At 50.2% G+C, this 17,967-nt stretch overlaps 1 protein-coding gene across 1 annotated transcript; it reads right to left on the reverse strand.

Annotated features, from left to right (window-relative positions):
* Nucleotides 1-6,263: 6,263 nt before the first annotated feature.
* SRF (serum response factor) lies at nt 6,264-17,829 on the reverse strand. Its single transcript, XM_036768064.1, has 7 exons — nt 17,209-17,829; nt 14,387-14,653; nt 12,749-13,010; nt 11,309-11,428; nt 9,781-9,972; nt 9,528-9,604; nt 6,264-8,732 (listed from the first exon to the last, which is right to left on the reverse strand). The coding sequence occupies exons 1-7, from the start codon at nt 17,734-17,736 to the stop codon at nt 8,634-8,636; spliced, it is 1,545 nt and encodes a 514-aa protein (XP_036623959.1). The 5' UTR covers nt 17,737-17,829; the 3' UTR covers nt 6,264-8,633.
* Between the last annotated feature and the right edge of the window lie 138 nt (nt 17,830-17,967).

Below are 17,967 nucleotides of genomic sequence, written 5' to 3' on the forward strand. Positions count from 1 at the left end.
TGAGAAGACAAGGAAATGAAGTGAGGCATAATAATAATGTGCAATAATAAAATTGATGGGTCATAGACTTAGAGCCTAAAGAGACTTTAGAGGTCATCTAGTCTAACACTCATTTTGGAAATTAAAAGAGATAAGAGACGATAAGATGGTTGATGTAATCTAGAGAAGAGACTCAGGGAGAATTGAAAATGAAAACAGTGATAAAAAGAACAAAAAAAAAAGGTAGGAAACAACAGTTACAGCAGAAAGAAGAGGTTTTGGCAAGAACAGCCTGTGGTCACAATGGTGACTAAATCAAAATGAGTATGGGGGGGTGGGGTGGTACAGGAAGACAATCACATAGGGACATTTTAGAGAAAGCAGATCTGGACAAAAAGTTGATGAATCCAGTCTCTGAGACCACCACAAAACAGGCCCTCACCACGCCTGCTTTGACAATTCCTTCCACAGAGGCTGTCCTTTCATGCCTCTCCTACACCATTCCACCCTTCAAACTAGCCAGGACAGAATGTGTGTGGAGAGAATCGGGACTGGCTTCACATGCTGAAGAGGTGGGTGAGTAAGGAGTGTGTCTCTGTCTGAAGGGGAAGAGTAAGCCAGGAGGTGGTCTCGTGTGTGAATGGGAGGACCCCAGTCAGGGATAAGTGAGGGGGAAGAGCAAGAACAGGGCAGGCTATGAAGAAAAGGTCATCACGGAGGGGGGATTCTAGAGGAAGGTTGGGGAGGAGAAGCAGCATGTGTGAGGCTGTGGAGACAAGGAGCTGACAAGTCGGGGGAATCGAGTCTGGAGGGGGACAGCAGGACTTGTGCATGGCCAAGTACAGTGTACAGGGCCACACCGGGGGGTGGGGGGGTGGGGTGTCACTGAGGGTGGCCGGGGTGGGTAGGACGTGCTGCATGCGTCTGAGGGGTCGCAAGGGGAGATCGGGTGAAGGAGGAGGGTCCGGGAGCAGCTGGGGCATGCGTCTGGGGTGTGCCTGAAGAGACGGGTCTGGGCAGGTGTGCATGGCAGGGAGCCCCAGGAGGTGCAGGGCTGGGGGCTGGGGAAAGGGAGGCTCTAGTGAAGCATACATGAGTGGGGGAGGGTCGGACGGGGGAGGAGAGTGCGTGCGTGGGGGGGGGACGGCGTGTGAGGGGGAGGGTCAGGGCGGGGTGACCGTTGGTATAGGGAGTGGGCTCCTGGGTCCGCGCGGCCAGGGGCGGCGGGGAAGGGTTCGAAGTGGAAGGGGATGGAGAGAGACAGGGTACCCCCACCCCGTGCGCACGCTCCTCTCACCTCCCGCCGCCCCGCGCGCCCCCTTTTGCCGGCTCCAACTAGACGGTCCCGCCGGACCCGGCCGCTCAAGTCAGCGAGCACCCTCACTTCCGGGTCCTCTACTGCACCTGCGCTCACTGTCCAGCTTCTACGGAAGCCAGGCAGAAGGCCCGCTGAGGGGAGAAGGGTGGGTAGCGCCGAAGCGGAGGCGGAGGCGGAGACCTGTGCGCGTGCGCAGTGCCCTCCTCCGGATAGGGCGGGGTCTGTAGCCTTTCCGATTTCTGCCGGGATGGTGAGATGACTGCCCCGCGGGGTGGCTGGTGGCTCCGGAGGCGATGACGTCACGGCTAACAGTCGCCGGGCACTTTTCCCAGGTGGCCTAGGTGGAAGGAGCACTTTGAGCCGAACTCCTGCCCTGATCCTGTATCTGAGCCTTTACCCCACTTCATTTCCACGGCGCTGTTACCCTGATTCTGATAAGAATCCATGCTGTCGTTTCTCAGACCTTGTTTTTTTTTTGTTTTAAAATAGTATTTTTAAGTTTTTAGAAATTTTTTAAATTTTAAATTATTTTTCAATTTTAGTTTTTAAATTTTAAATTAAAGTTTAAAATTGTTTAATTTTTTTAAAAAATAAACATTTAAATTGTTTTGTTTTCTGCCATTTCTCCATAACTTTCACCCACCCTGACACAGTAAGACCTCCCTCCCCCGTCAAAGGGTTAAACAAAACAAACCAACACATTAACCACGTCTGAAACTGTATGCAACCTCATGGAGCTTTCATTCTAATGAGGGTAACAACACATACAGGGGAAGGGTGGCCAGGAAGGAGCACTTTGGTCTGGAAAGATTACAGGGATGGTTAGTGAGGCCATAAGACATTATCTTGACACATTCCATCCAGGAACAATGGCAGAGTTAATTTGATTGTGGTTCATGGTTCCAGAACCAGAAGGGAATGGGGGTAGAAGGCTGTGGAGCTTTCTTGAAATAGAATTTTCCTCTGAGGAAAGAAATGTTTCATCATCTTTCCACTGAATTCTGATATCTTCCAGTATTATTTTCCATAGTTATTGGAGTTACTGGGTATAATATTCTGCTTTCTTTGCATCAGTTCAAAAGCCTTCTCAAGTTTCTCCAAATTCCTCAGATGTCTTCCCTTCTGTTGCAATAATATTCCATGGTCTCCCTACATAACAACTTGTTCGGTTATTCCTCCTCATCCAATCCACTGTTTCCTATTTTGTTTGTATGGGTTTTTTTTTTTTTTGAGAGGGGTACCATAAAAAGTGCTGCTTTAAGTAATTTAGTCAATATTGGACTTTTTTCCATCTTTGACCTTCTTGGAGTATATGCTTAGTAGTGGAAATCCTGACTCAAACAGTATGAATCCTGGGCCCTATCTTTGAACCCAAAATCAATCTCATTTTTCTTATCCTTTTTTCCGTATCCTTCTTGATCCTCATTCCCCGGGCTCTACTCTGTCCTGGGTTCTAAGGCCTTCTCAGTTCTGTGACCCTATATCTGAATCCTTATCCAAACTTCCTTCCTGGAGCTTGCATCTGACACACACTCACATACACGTCACTTATTTTGGACTTTATTTTTGAGCCCTTATATTCATAATCCTCCCCTCCCCCCATCCTCACTTTCCAGACTTTTTTTTTCAGAGTCCTTCTCCATCTTTATTCTCCTGAAACTTATTTCTGACATCCTCTTCCCTGAAGCACTATCCTTCAAACACATAGGTTTGTTTGGTTTGCAAGCAATTTTCTGACACATTATTCAAGGAAAAAAATGAATAAAAGCATTGATTAAAGGATATGTACCAAGCATTGTGCTAAGCCTGGAGATACAAATATAAAACCAGACAGTCCCTGCCCTCAAAGAGCTTTCATTTTAATAGGACAAACAGCTCATATGGGGTTTGGGGGATGGGGGTGGCCAGAAAGGGGCACTTTGGTCTGAAAAGATTACAGGGATGGTGAGGAGAGTATCTTGACACATTATATCTAGGAACAATGCCAGAGTTAATTTGATTGTGGTTCATGATTCCAGAACCAGAAGGGAATGGGGGTAGAAGGCAATGGAGCTTTCTTGAAATAGCATTCCAGGTTTCCAGGACAGAAGATTTTCCAGGATATGGTCTCTGTTGTTGGCAACATATTTATTCATCCATCCATCCATTCATTCATTTATTTGGAAATCTCTAACATTTTTTTTAAATTAACAGTTTCAGAATAGTTCTAAATGTAATAACTTTTCCAAAGGAAAAAATACCAAAGAATACAATGTAAAGCACCTTCACATTAAATACAAACTTGCTTTTCATGATGCATTGCATCAATGTTTTGCATCAATCTTAATGCAAAAATCCTGCAATATAGAAATTGCATGTACTAAAAACAGGGTGACTCATGCCAATTAGCTGCTTCAACTCCAGTAGAGGGATTTCTTTTCCCTCAATTAAACTGACCATTTTCTATGTTAAAAGTCAACACTCAAGAATTTCAACTTAGTTGTAGCAAATTTGGCAACAGATTTATGGGAGGCAGCACGGAGTGGTGGAAAGAGGGCCACTTTGGAGTCAGGAAGGCATCCCTATTGCCTTTGGAATAGGATGCAAAAGTGTCCGTTTGGTATTTGAAACCATTTGCAAATCTGGATCCAGCCTAGCTTTCCAAGCTTATTACACATTACTCTCCCCTTCACAAACTACAATCCAACCAAACTGTCCTTCTTGGCATTCCATATGTATGGTATTTCACTTCTCATCTATGGACCTTTACACAGGCTATACCATCTACCTAAAAGGGACTCCACCTCCTCACCTCCCTGTCTTAGAATCCTTGGCTCAAGTAACACTTCCTAGAGGAGGTATTTTAAGATCCTTCTGAGTTTTCTCTTGCCTTCACTCCCAACAACTGTGTTTAAAATATATACGAGTATGTTTAGTATAGATTTTGTTTGCTTCCATATCCATGTGCCATGTTGATTCCTACCTAAAATATCAGCTCCTTAAAGCTTTTTCCTTTGTTTGTCTTTGGATCCCTATTTACTAGCACGGTACCTGGGGTACATAGCTGCTGTGTGTTCATCTTTTGTTTTTGAGGAGGACCGATGACATTCCGGGTGATGTCTTGACTTGCTGGTGAATTGGATTTAAGTGAGATAGAGTTGCACAAAGTAGGTGGTCTCTTGTCCAGCGGCAGGACAAAAGTCAGGACCACTGGCCACGGCCCCAGTATTCAGCGGATGACTTTGTTGTTATCGATGTCTGACCAAACTCTAAGCGCTCCATAATGTTTGCTTCAGCTGCCTTCGTGGCTGCTGGAACAAACTGTTCTCATCTGCCCATTTGGCACAGTGGATTGGGCGAAGCAAGACTCACCTTCATGAGTTCAGATGTCGTCTCAGGCACTTACTTAGCTATGTGAACTTGGGCAAGTCGCTTCACCCTGTTTGCCTCAGTTTTCTCATCTGTAAAATGAGCTGGAGAAGGAAATGACAAACCGCTCCAGTGGTTTCTTTGCCAAGAAAACCCCAGATGGGATCACAAAGAGTTGGACGTGACTGAACGACAACTGGTCCTGCCTGTCCCACATTAATCTCTGTGAAAGATAATGCTTTGAAAAAACCTCGAAGCTAAATGTTAAGTTAGAATTATTGCTACCGTGTACATAGTATACCTTGTTGATTGACTGGGTTCAAGTTCGGTCTCTGATAAAAACTGGCTATGTGATAGCGGACAAGTCATTTAATGAGGCAAGTAGATGGTGCAGTGGATAGAGCGCTGGGCTTGGAGTCAGGAAGACCCAAGTTCAGATCTGAGCTCAGACACTTATTGTGTGACCCTGAACAAGTCACTTCACCGGCTTGCCTCAGTTTCCCCATTTGTAAAATGGGGGATAATAACAGCACCTACCTCCCAGGGTTGTCATGAGGCTCAAATGAGGTATTTATAAAACATTTAGCATGGTGCCAGGCACAGAGTAGGCAGCATGCTTCTTCTCTTCCTAGTGTTTCAGTGTTCTGGGTGACTCTCTAAGACTGTAGATGCTGATCTGCATCGATAGGGAGAGTTCCCACACAGATTAAATCACAGGTCCAGACATTCCAGTACCCTGGGGGTGGAGAGGAGAAGAATTCATCTTCAACTGTTTGGCTTAATTTCTGAACCTTTATCTGCATTCACTTCCTGAACCCTGTTTCTTCTGAGTCCTCTTCCATTCTCAGTGACCCCAAGCAGCAGTTCGGATACTACAATTTCCAAAGAACTGGGTGACCAGAGAAGCAATGGCAAGTTACGTGTTAGGTCCAATTAGACTGTAACATGTTACCAGAGATGAATTTGGTGCAAAAAAAAAAAAAGGAGGGGTGTAAGAAATGTTATCAGAACATGTAGGACCAGGAGAGTGGGCTGGTATTGTAGTGAGAATGAGGGACAGCTCACATATTACTCCCATATCCCTAAAACATTTTGAGACCTGGAAGGTCTCCCACATCTGGAGCAGATCCTCCATGGATAAGAATCACACGACAGGAAGATATGGCTGTGTTCAGGGAATATTCCGAGGTGCTCTTTCATTGATCCTAGCAATCCTGTAACCCTTACGTGCCCCCAAATGCTATTTCTGAGTCCATGTTATATTCCCATCCCCTTAAATATTCTATTCCCTCCTCCTACTTCAAAAACAATTCCATCTCCCTCAAAGGGGGAGGGGAGCGTAAAGATGATAATAAGTATTTACATAATGCCTACTGTACACCAGACACATGTGGTTTGTTTCGTATGGTCTTTTTCTCATCCTCTTTTTTTATCCTTACATTGGATGGCTTTATGGGAATTGGAGGGATATGTTGGGAACTGAAACTGACCTATAAAAAGAAAGGATATTAATTTTTAAAAGGAAAAAATAGAACCAACCCCATGTACCTAGCACCTCTCATTTGAAAAGTCTGGAGTGTGGCTATTCTGCTGGGAATAAAAGAACCAAGACGCCAGATTCTGTGCACAAAATGATACATTTATTGAAAGAGTATTTTTTTTTAATACAAAAGAAAGCTCTGTACATAGGACTGTGATCATGTCCATGAATTCCTGGGTCAGCATCCCAGGGATGTAGAAACCACTGACACTCAAACACGCCCCACACACTCACCACACATCCACACACCCACACAACCACACATTCACACACCCAGAGCCGCCAGAGGAGGGGGAACGCTAAGGGTCACCACACGAGAAATGCCATCTCATCCCTGAAGCACACGTGCTCTTACAAGGCCGCGCTCACATAGACATTATAAGCACTTAACCTGATCTCACTGGATCTTGCCTTCTTTGGGGAGATGATGGGAATAAAGCTCTCTTCCCAAGGACAGGCAAGGTGGGTCCTAGGAGGACATGGCTGCAATTCAGAGAAGAGAGGCTGGGCACATTACAGACCTGAGTCCCTAACTCCCCCAATCCCTGACTCTGAGAGGCATTCCTAGTCCCAGACACCAGCCGTGACCCATCCTTGCAACCCATCCCATGTTACCCATCTGCCCCACCAACCAAGTTTTGCAGGAAATCCCAGGATGGTGGCTCCCACTCCAGCACCCCAGATTCGGGAAAGACAGCAGGGAGAAAGCAGATTACAGGGCTCTTTAGTTTTGTTGGCAAATCAATCCTCTTGAGATCTGGGCTGTGAGCAGAGACTCTGCATCCCACCACCAAGCTGTCAAGGCAGGGTTATTTCTCACTGAATTAAAAGCAGTCAAGAAAGGGTTAAACAAAAACCCCCAACCCAACTGCAATTCCCCTCTTCTGGAAAATCAAATGCTCAGAATACAGGTAATGGAGGAGAGCAGGTTCACTGGGTGCAAAACCCTCTGCTAATGCTGGCCTACCCTGCGCATCCGCCTAACAGGGGGAGGGTGGGGGGGTGGGGCACGGCCCCTGTAAGAAATACATAAATACTGAGGTTACACTTAGAAAAATAAAGTCATTTTCTTCAAGGCTTTTTGTCTTAATTTTAAAAAGTTACAGTAGCTGCTCACTCCCTGGGAGAGCTGCCCTTCTCTGGCTCCCCGGTACTGCATCGATCTCTGGAGCTGCTCCCAACTCTACTAGTCAGTCCCAATCCCCACCACCCCATCCCCAATCCCCACCACTGCTCACTGCAACTTGACCCAGGCAGCTGGGGGCCTGATGGAATGCGTGGCTGCACCTCCCATGCACATGGCACAAACAAAATCCAGGGCCTCTGCCAGAGTGGGGTTGGACCAGGTCCCCACAAACCCTAATCCTATAGCTGGACTTCCTTCTCTGCTCCCTAGAAACAGTCTCACTAAACACTAAAGGCCAGACTCGGCCCAGAGCTGGTAGCAACCCTCCCCACTCTTTTGAGGCACAGACCGTGGGGCCCTTTCCTCACTTCTTCCTGACTTATACACAGGATCTGTTAAGATCCCAGAACATCCTTTACCCTTCCACAATGGTGGGATCTCAGAGCCCACAGGATGGCTCTACCTCCTATGGCCCAACCAGTACTGGGGAGGGAAGTGTCTCCCCAGGGAAGAGGGTAGGAGGAGGAGGAGGAGGGTAAAATGTGGTGGTGGGATGAGAAAAACGCCATAAAAAAAAGTTAAATATTTTAAAAATATATATTTATAGATTTGTTTTCACTTGTCTCCTCTCAAATAAAAGGTTCAAAATTAAACCTTAAGTAAAGCAGCAGGGGGGTAAGTGGGGATGAAAGGGGATCCAGGCCATTCCCTCCATCCCAGGAACCACTGTGGCACCAGTGGCAAGGGACAGGGGGCAGTGTGCCCACTGGCCATGGACATTTGCCCCGTGCATAGGCCCAACTGCTAGGGAGCTAATGGGATAGAGGGGGCGGGAACATGGTTCCCCAGCAACACAGTTGGCTCTGAGGGAAGGTGGTCTCTCACCCAGCCTATGGTAGACACAGTGCTAACCCATGAACAGCAAGGAGGCTGAGGGCAGACCCTCCAAGCTGCTTCCTTAGGAGAAGGATGCAGTACCCTAGTGACCACAGGTCCCACAGAGGGAAGGAGGGGGCACGGTCCCATCGGGCATAGCTAATACTCGTGGCAAACATCGAGCCAAGCTGGGGAGGGGGGAAGCAAGGCAGCCCCATGGTAAACAGAAATGAGAGGTGGAACCAGGATGGGAGAGAGGGAGAAAAGGGTGGAGGGCAGGCAAGTCCATTTCTTTGGCTGGAGTGAGAGGGCGAACTCCTGTGTCGCCCCTCTCTCCTCCCTGCCCCCCTCCTGCGGCCTGTCAACGTGTGTGTAAAGAAAACGTGAAAAGGCAACAATAAATAAGTGAGGCCGTCCATCCATCAGTCCAGGGTTGGCAGGGCAACTCATTCACTCTTGGTGCTGTGCGTCGTTGCATCCAGGTTCACCACCTGTAGCTCTGTCAAATTGCTGCTGCCGCCCGCCTGCTGCCCGATCACTGCCATCTGTAGGAGGTGGAGGAAGGGGAAGGGGAGGAGTGAAGGGGAGGCAGAGGAGTCAGACTTAAATGCTTTCATCTGTTGAGCAGAGCAGGCAAAGGAGTCACTGGAGAAGTCCTCCGTCCTCCAATGCCGAGGCAGTAGGAGACAGTAAAGGTGTAATATGAAGAACTTCATTCTTGGACTGGAGAGGCAGAAGCCCTCGGTTTGATTTCTAGTTCTGACTCTCCATGTCTGTGCACCTTTTCTTTTTTTTTGGTTTTTCTTGGCAGGGTAATTGGGGTTAAGTGACTTGCCCAAGGTCACACAGCTAGTAAATGTGTCAAGTATCTGAGGCCAGATTTGAACTCGAGTCCTCCTGACTCCAGGGCCAGTGCTCTACTCACTGTGCCACCTAGCTGCCCCCATGCACCTTTTCTGAACCCGTCTCCCCATGTATAAAACACCAATAGTACCTGTCCCTTGTGCAGATTACCTCCTAGGCTGATGTAAAGACAGTGTGGGAGACGCAGCCAGGAAGACCACCCACCTCTAACACTGACTGTTGACCCTGGACAAGTCATTTAACCCTTCAGTGTCCCAAGTAAGTCACTAAGAGCACACTAGATGCAGAGCAGCTGCTGATCTGGATGGGCACATGGAGGTTCTTCACTGGGAATTTCCTACACCAATGAATTCTCAGGTCTGATCCAGAAAAGTCCCTCTCTTCCCCCCAACCCAGTGAAAACAAAGAAGTGTTCAAGAAATGTGCATGATGACAATAACGTAGCAGGACTGGGGAAAGGTACCCCACGCATCTACCTGATGAAGCTGGACGGCAGACACTGGGATTTGCACAGTTCCTGAGGGTGCAGTCAGGAACACCTGGGGGACTCCACCTATACCAGAAAACCACAGGGTTGAGGTCAAAGGTCTTAACGTATGAACTTCTGGGGCAGGGCAGCAGTTGGTGAACTGAGTGAGCCACCCAGTGTCTGTGGTCAGTACCACCTTTCAGGGAATGGGGAAGACCCTCATGCTCATTCTCCTCTTCCTCCCCCAAAACACAACTCACCTTGCTCCTGGACCTGTCCGTGGGAAACCTGCATGGCGGAAGGTGCCTGGGAGAAGGCGTTGAGCACGGTGAGGCTGCCGTCGGCCAGCCCTGGGGTGGGGGCGTACATCACTGCGTGGGAGCTGGGGTACATCATGTGACCACCCACTGTAGTGGGCACTGATGAAGTCATAATGGTGGCGGGCAGTGTCACTGGTGAGGACAGACAATTAAGTGTCATAAGAATCTGGCTAAGAAAAGATAGTCTCTCTATCCCCTTTGCCCCCCAAGCTCCTCTAGTCTATCTCCATACACACTCCTAGGCAGTAAGGACCCTGCAACTGTGGAGATGGAAGAGGAAGAAATACCCACCCTGGAAATTCAGAGTCAAGCACCATCTCTCCAACGTAGTGAGAAAGCCTTAACCAGCCTCCTCTCCTCACCATTATTCTTTACCCAAGTGCAAACATCAATACTTAAATCTTATCCAGAAAGTGTATTTTAAATTCTAAAATAATCAACACAAATTTTATCACCATTTTCAAGTTTGCTATTCAGCCATCTGCTCATGGGCCTGTTTTAAGACTATGAATCACCCCCATTCCCCCAAGCAGGAGCCACACCTGTTTAAACTGATTCCACACAATGAAGAATCTCAATAAACCTCTCTGGAGTTAGGAGGCCATGCTGTTTGTTCTCACTCCCCACCCCCTAAATATGCAGCTGTTGAACTTTTCTTTTAAATCAAGGAGAATTAGAATACATTTCATCTTAAGAACTTCATGTTACTCTTGAGGAAATTGGAGGCATGCCCCAAAAGCCTCCCTTCCCATCAACAGCCAGCTGAAATTCTACACAGCCTTCAAGGCCCAGCTGTACACCTGTAATGCCTCTTGATTCATGCCCTGATCCAACCACAAGCCATGTGTCTTACAGGATTCTGAATTTGCCTCACACACTGCACTTTGTATATCTGTGCACGTCTTGTTTCCTGACTAGACCACAAGGTCCTGAAAGTAGGAATGTGCCTTCTTTAACTTCATTAACTTCTTCACCATAGAACAGTCTTGGAAGAGTGTATGGTAGGTGCTCCATACGTAGGAGTTCAATGGAGCAGAGGCACTTCAGGGAACCAGGCCCCAGCACAGCACTGTACAGAGATGGACACTGTAACCGCCTAGCTGTACAACGTCATTCGAGTCTCGAGTCACTCCCCCTCCCTTGCTGTTTTCCCAGGCCTTGTTTTCCTTCTCCGTAAAAAGAGAGGACTCAACTACTGGTCCTTTGCTGTCCTGCATCGGTCTAGGATTCTTCCTCCCTAAAAACTAGTCTAGGTCTAGTTTGCTCCGATGCTGAACAAGAGGAAATTTCAAAACCTTCTTCATCCTTGTACCCTTTCAAGAGGAAGAACCCTAAATGCGCCTACTTTTCCCCAACACGCATCTCAGTTGTAAGGATAAAGTCACAAGAACTACCCATAAGCAAAAGCTCTATCAGGGCCCTATCTTTGTTCCTTGGGAGAAGGGGGTAGCAGGGATCTGAGCCATACCTGTCCCACTGGAGGAGGTTTGTGTGAGGTCTGTGCTGCTATCACTAGAGGGAGACGTCTGTTGAGGGGCCTGGTGAACTTGAATGGCCTGGACTGGAACCTGCTGGGCCACTGCCCCACCTGTCACAAAGAGAGACCCTACTCATGGTTTATCCCAGCTAGGAAGCAACCCCTAGCCACCACTGGACTCCCAAAGCACACCCGATTTCCGAGGTCTGACACAGTTCCTTCCTCACTGTTTGTTTTCCCCCAACCCTCCTTGGATCTCACACACACACACACACACACACACACACTCTCTTCTGCTCAGAAACAGACAGCCTGTAGCTTGGCATCCAAAGCCCTTCATAACTGGATAATATCAGGATCTTTTTTTCTCTCGGCACACTTTTTTTTTTGCAGGGGGGGAGGCAGGGCAATTGGGGTTAAGTGACTTGCCCAAGGTCATACAGCTAGTAAGTGTGTCAAGTGTCTCAGACCAGTTTTGAACTCAGGTCCTCCTGACTCCAGGGCCAGTGCTCTGCGCACTGCGCCACCTAGCTGCCCCCAGCACATTACTTCTTGACACAGTCAGATAGAACACTTGCTGTTCCCTGCTTCCCTCTTTGGTGCTTTGCTCACAGTGTTCCCTATACCTAGAATGTCTTCTTTCCTTTCCTCTGATCCCTAACTGGTAACTCTACCTTTCCCCCCAGACTTCATTTCTCATTGCGTACTTCTCTAACACAGCTGTCATGACTAATTTGTATAATTATCTAGGTGGATTTCCTATGCCCCTACCAGACTCTAAAAGCTCCCTAAGGACAGAAGCCACATCTTATCTACTTACATTCCTTCTTGATCTACATTTCCCCAGCACCTAGTACAGAGTTCTGCACTCAGTAGGCACTTAATAATTGGTGAACTGAAAACAAACAACAGTAACCACAAGAGGCCCCGTTTGGAACAGTTTGGGCTCTCTCAACCCCCAAGACTTCTGCCTGTGCTCCTAGACCTCTCTGCTCCCTCCCTTGCCTCCACAGGGAGCCTTGTCTTTCCACACTCTTCAGCCCTGCCTGGCCAGCTCTCCACACAGCCAGAGGCCCCCACCCAGGACAAAGCTAACTTGTCAAGGATATATGCTCTGCCCATCAATACGGGTGGGGAAGGAGAAGACTGTCTGCTGTCCCTGCTGTGGAAGGGCTTGGCTGACTAGATGAAGTCAAGTGAGGGAGGCTGTAACTGACTGAGCGAGATGGTAGGGGTACTAGCACAGAGGGGAGTGCCTGCCAATGGGACATGAGAGGTTTTGGTCAGGCTTGCTCCCATTTGCTCCCTTCTCACTTCCTACTGTGGAAAAAGTCTCTTTGTGCCAACCTCAATCCCAGGGCTGGCTTGCTCTTCAGGGCACCAAGCAGAAAGTGGGAAAAACCCATCAATTCTGCCCCTCTCAACACTCACCAGGCATGAGGGTGAAGCTGGTGGGCAGCTGCATGAGGCCTCCGGAGGAGACAGGGCCACCGCCTGTACTCTTCAGCACAGTCCCATTGGCACTGCTGACGGCACTGGGGCTGACGCTAGCAGAGACAGGCGCCAGGTAGTTGGTGATTGGGAAGGAGGGGCCGCTGCTGACCTGCATCGTGGTAGAGGTGCTGGGTGCCGTCTGGATGGTAGAAGTTGTACCCGGCAGATTGGTGACTGTAAACACTGGCTTCAGCGTATCCTACAGCCAGGGCAAGGATGGGGCTGTGAGCCTAGATCAGATGATCCTACCCATCATGACCTGTCACTGAAACATGACCCCCAATATCCCAGAATGTTAGGTTCCCAAGCAGCAATGCTTAGTTAAAAAGGACAATCGCTTTGGACCTTGGTAGGCCCATCCATAAAATGAGTTTGAAATAGTAATCGCTAAGGTCCCTTCAAGTTCTAAAGTTGCGAAATTCTAAAACAAAGGTCTGAATGATAATAACAACAGCTAGCATTTATGTAGAACTTTTACAAGTATTATCTGATTTGATCCTCACAACAGCCTTAGGAGATACAGGTGCTACCATTATCCCTGTTTTATAGAGAAGGAAAGTGAGGCACCCTGCCCCCAGGAGAAGGGGAGTCCTCCTCCAAAGAAGTACCAAAGACCCTGCTGGCAGGGACAGTGAGGAAAGGGCAGCTCAATCCAAGGCCTGCTTCCCCTTACACCAAAATAATCCCTAACCTTCCTGCTACCCACTTCCAACACACACGTGTTGGAGGAAAAAGCCCCAACTGTGGGTATAGATAGGGTGTGCCAGGTCGTTCTATCCCCAGGGGAGTACAAGGGCACGCAGTGGAGGGGGAGGAGCAACAGGAAGAGGAAGAGGAGAAAGGGATCTTGACTCTGTCCAGACCTCAAGAGGTGGAAGTGACAGACAAGGCCCAAGATCTGCAGGATGGACTAGAGACCAGGCTGCGTGTGGCTGCCTGGATTGGTGGAGGTGTTGCTAAGAGAGTTGGAGGGCTTGGCTGAAGACCACAAGAGGGCGGAGCTGCCGATGACTAAGGGAAGAACTTAGCCCAGCCCATTCCCCCAAATGGGGGGAAGGGAGGGAAAAAGAAGGAGGGAGGGCGGGACAGGGGGTGACCCAGACAGTGGCCAGTGAATGGCCCCACCCCACCATGCTTGTTGGTGACATGCTTGGCAGGGCAGGCTGGATAGGTAGTCAGTCTCCTGCTAAGCCAGCTAGGCATGAGGTATGCCAGGTTCCCAGGATCATCCTGGGACCTGTATATGCTGGCCTCCTAACCCACACAGTCGGGCAGGATTCAGCTACACCCCCACCCCCACCCCCAGTGGGGAGACAGCTGGCTGGAGGAATGCAAGGGCCCCTGCCAGGCAGGCAGCCGGGTGGGCGGGAGGAGGCTCATGTGGAGCCGGAGCATGCCTTATATGGGCACGGAGGCCACCCGCTTATCAGGGGGCTGGGCTCTAGCTCAGACGGTGGGAATTGGGCACCTGTCCTTCAGGCTGGGGGGAGCACCAGCCCAGCCCCTCCCCACATTATTATGTCTTTTTTCCTTCCCTCCCTCTCTCCTCCAAGTGGTTCTCTACCATATGCACACCTTGGTCTCACCACTGCTGTCAGACTCAGACACCTGGTAGGTGAGGTCTGTCTCTTCAAAGCCCGTGGCACTCATTCGCTGGTCTGTGGTGGGGTCTGAGCGTGGTGGTGAGTCTGGCGAGTTGAGGCAAGTCTGGATCAGTGCCTTGCCAGTCTCGCTGGTGATCATGGGCTGTAGTTTTCGAGTGGCAAAGGTGTATACATGTCCTGTTTCACTGGCCACAAGTAGCAATACCTGTGTTCCTGTCAGTGTAGACAGCTCATAGGCCTGGAAGTGAGATGAAGAAGTGAGGGTCAGCAAATGGGTGGGAACCCTCAAAAGACCCTCAAAAACGTCTTAACGCCACGTTCCTCTGAGGTACAGTGGAATGGATTATATAATGACCCAGGTCTTGAGACCCCATGCTGGCCTGAGTTTCTGTCAGACTCCTTAGAACATTAGAAATTAAGGTGGGAGGGTAGCACATTTAAAACATACAGACCCTCCACCATGATACTTAAGCTAAGTACCCCCCAATCATCCTCAGGGCAATCCGAGCATTCCCCTAGCTAGTTACAGTTTCCAGGTCCCTCTTGATGACCCTGATCCTACGGTCAACCACAGGGGAGAAGGAGGAAGCCGGTTCAGCTGTTCCCCTACCCACTTGGGCAGAATTAAGGCCCAAGCACAGCAGCTGGGAGTCTTAGGACACATTCACACACCGCACACACACGCTCGAGAGCGAGCACGCGCGCACACATGCACACGCATGCATATGCACACACTCACTCTCCCCCCTTCTAAGTCCCCACCATTCTGAAAGGCAAGCAGGACACTAGGAAGAAACATGTGTCTGGGATTTCCACAAACAGCTGAAGTCACCTTCCTGTCCAACATGAGCCATCCTGGGATCCACGCTGGGTCACATGCCCTTTCTCACCCTTGGCAGAACTTTAAATGCCATCACCTTTTCTTTAGCTCCTGAATCCTTGATTTTTTGGGGGGTTAATATTAATATAAAGAATGTCCAGAGCTGAAAGAGATCTTGGAAATAATCTAATCTAGTCCCACACCTTCATTTTGGGGAGGAAGAATGTCAGTGCCCAGAGAGAGGAAGTGATTTGCCTGAGGTGGTCATCCAACTATTTCGTGAAAGAATTAGTACTATAATCTGGGTTTCTGGACTCCGTCTGGCCCTCTGTCTGTCTGCTGGACACCAGGCTGCCTCTTTGACCAACACTCTGCTTACTCTCACTATCAGGCCCCTATGCACACCAACCACAATAATCTTCCTCTCAATTCAGGAACCTTTCACAGCTTAAAGCCTGTTTCCATGCATCTATATTTTAGTCACAGAAGTGAGACTCCTACCTTGTTTAGAGGATCACCCTTACTGATCACTCTGCTTGGGTCAAGCTTTGGAGTCTGTAGAGGAGCTGGCTCCACAGCTATATTCTAGATCAGACCTCCCACATTATTGAGGGGTGGGCAGCCCCTTCCCCCCACCCCAAGCTCTCCAAGACCAATAGAACAATGCTAGTTTCTACACTGGGCAGACACAAGGATAGCACTCCCAAGGTTCTGACATCTTGTTCTCCAAACACCTATTCCTCTCTAACCGGAAAGTAATCCCCTCAAATCTCAATTAACAATTTAGACTCCTCCTCTTCCCACCCCCTTTTACCATGCTGGAGAGCTTAGGAAACTCAGGCCTCTTCCACAAAAGAGAGAGTAAAACTGCCTAAGGGAATTGGGATTTGGATGTTCAGGTACAGTACTATCCATTACTGCACTTTCCCTCAAAACCCTATGCACATTCCCACTTTCTCTGGAAAACTACACTCGTCCTTTCTTCTTAAGGTCTAGGGGGTTTCCTCTCCCCTCCCCCCCTACTTCCCCTCACAATGCTCACTGATTTGTTTTGTCAGCCCTCATACCTACCTGAGCTTGTAGTCATCATTATCCTAGTCATTACCGCCACAAAATTTAGATCTATATCAATAGATATCTAGATAGATCTAAATATACACATCTACCTTTTATCTAAGTATATCTATATATAGAACTCTCTATAGCTATGTGTATATATGGGTATAGATCTATCTACATATCCATATATCTATCTCTATGTTATAGCGATAGATATATAGATGCATAGCTGTAGATCCAGCCAGCTAGACCTCTAGACATCCATTTCCCTAACTCCCCGCCCCCGCCCCCCCCCCGGCCCCCCGCACTTCTGTGGGACTCGGTCTGTGTCCCCAGGAGCCCAGTGGGGCCTTAGCTGTCTTTCCCCTTCTTCGGGGCTGACCAGCTCATTCTGACAAGGTAAGTGGACCATGTTGCCGCTATCCTCTCCATCTTTACACGCACCTTTCCACCTCTCCTCCTTCCTTCTTCACGTTTAGTGCCTTCCCTGCACACTGTACTCACACCTGCCCCACCATGCCCCGAGCATGGTTACTCACCCCTTCCTGGCAGCCTCTGACTTGTCCTGTTACTACCTCCGCTCTCCCTCCATCCCAAACATCTCCGTGGCCCACGAGTCCTCCTCCCTCCCCCTTTATTACTCACTGCCTCCCACTTCCACACTCCTGGTCCCTCTCGGGCGTGGGTCACCTTCTTCTTCCTCTGCCAGCACTCCCCTGCCCTACTCAACAGGGTCTCCCCGATGCCCCAGCCCAGGTCGCACGCAGGGCTCCCGCACCACCTTTCATTCATCACCTGGGTCCACCTCCTCCTCCTACTCCTCCCCCTCCTCCCGGTCGCCCCCACCCCCGGGTTTCCTTCCCCAGCCGCCGGGTCCATGCCGGGTCATCCGGCCGGACCCCCCGCGTCGTTACCTTCTTCATGATTCCCGTCTTCCTCTTGCTGAAGGTCGTGTAGCGCCGCAGCTTGTTGTCGATGAACTCCATCTTGATCTTCACGCGGCCGCGGGTCTTCTTGCCCGGCTTGGCCCCGCTCACGGCGCCGCTAACGGGGCCGTAGCCCCCGGCCGCCGCCGCCGCTACGGCCGCCGCCGCCGCCTCGGACCCTCCGACCACCACGCCGAGTTCCATGTCGCTCAGGCCGCGCTTGAGGCCACGCCGCTCGGCAGCCAGCTCCTCCTCGTCGCCGGACTCGGAGTCGCCCTCGCTGCCGCTGTACAGGGTCCCCGTGGCCGCTGCCGCCGCCGCCGCCGCCGCTGCAGCCGCTGCCGCCTCCCGCTCCAGGCGGCCGGGCCCCAGCCCCGCGCCGTTCCCGGGGCCGCGGCCCCCGTTAGCCCCGCGAGTCCCGCCGCCCGGCCGCCCCGTCGGGGGCCGGACCAGGCCGCCCCCCAGGGCCGAGCCCCGGCCCAGCGCCGCCGCGGCCCCAGCCTGGCTCGGTAACATGGCGCTCAGTACGGGCGGGCTGGCGTCCGGACGGGCGGGCAATCAGCGCGGGGCCGGGGCTGCTGCTGCTGCCGCCGCCGCCGCCATCGGCCTCCGCTCCCCGCCCCGACTCGGCTCTTGCTGCTGTGGAGGGCTGCTGCTCCTGCTCCTGCCGCCGCCGCCGCCGCGAGCCCGGGGCCCCTTGCACGGCCCGCTCCGGGCCCTCACGCTCCTGCCCCGGTGGCCCGGGTT

This window comes from Trichosurus vulpecula, chromosome 7 (assembly GCF_011100635.1).
Source record: "Trichosurus vulpecula isolate mTriVul1 chromosome 7, mTriVul1.pri, whole genome shotgun sequence".
NCBI classification, from domain to species: Eukaryota; Metazoa; Chordata; class Mammalia; order Diprotodontia; family Phalangeridae; genus Trichosurus; species Trichosurus vulpecula.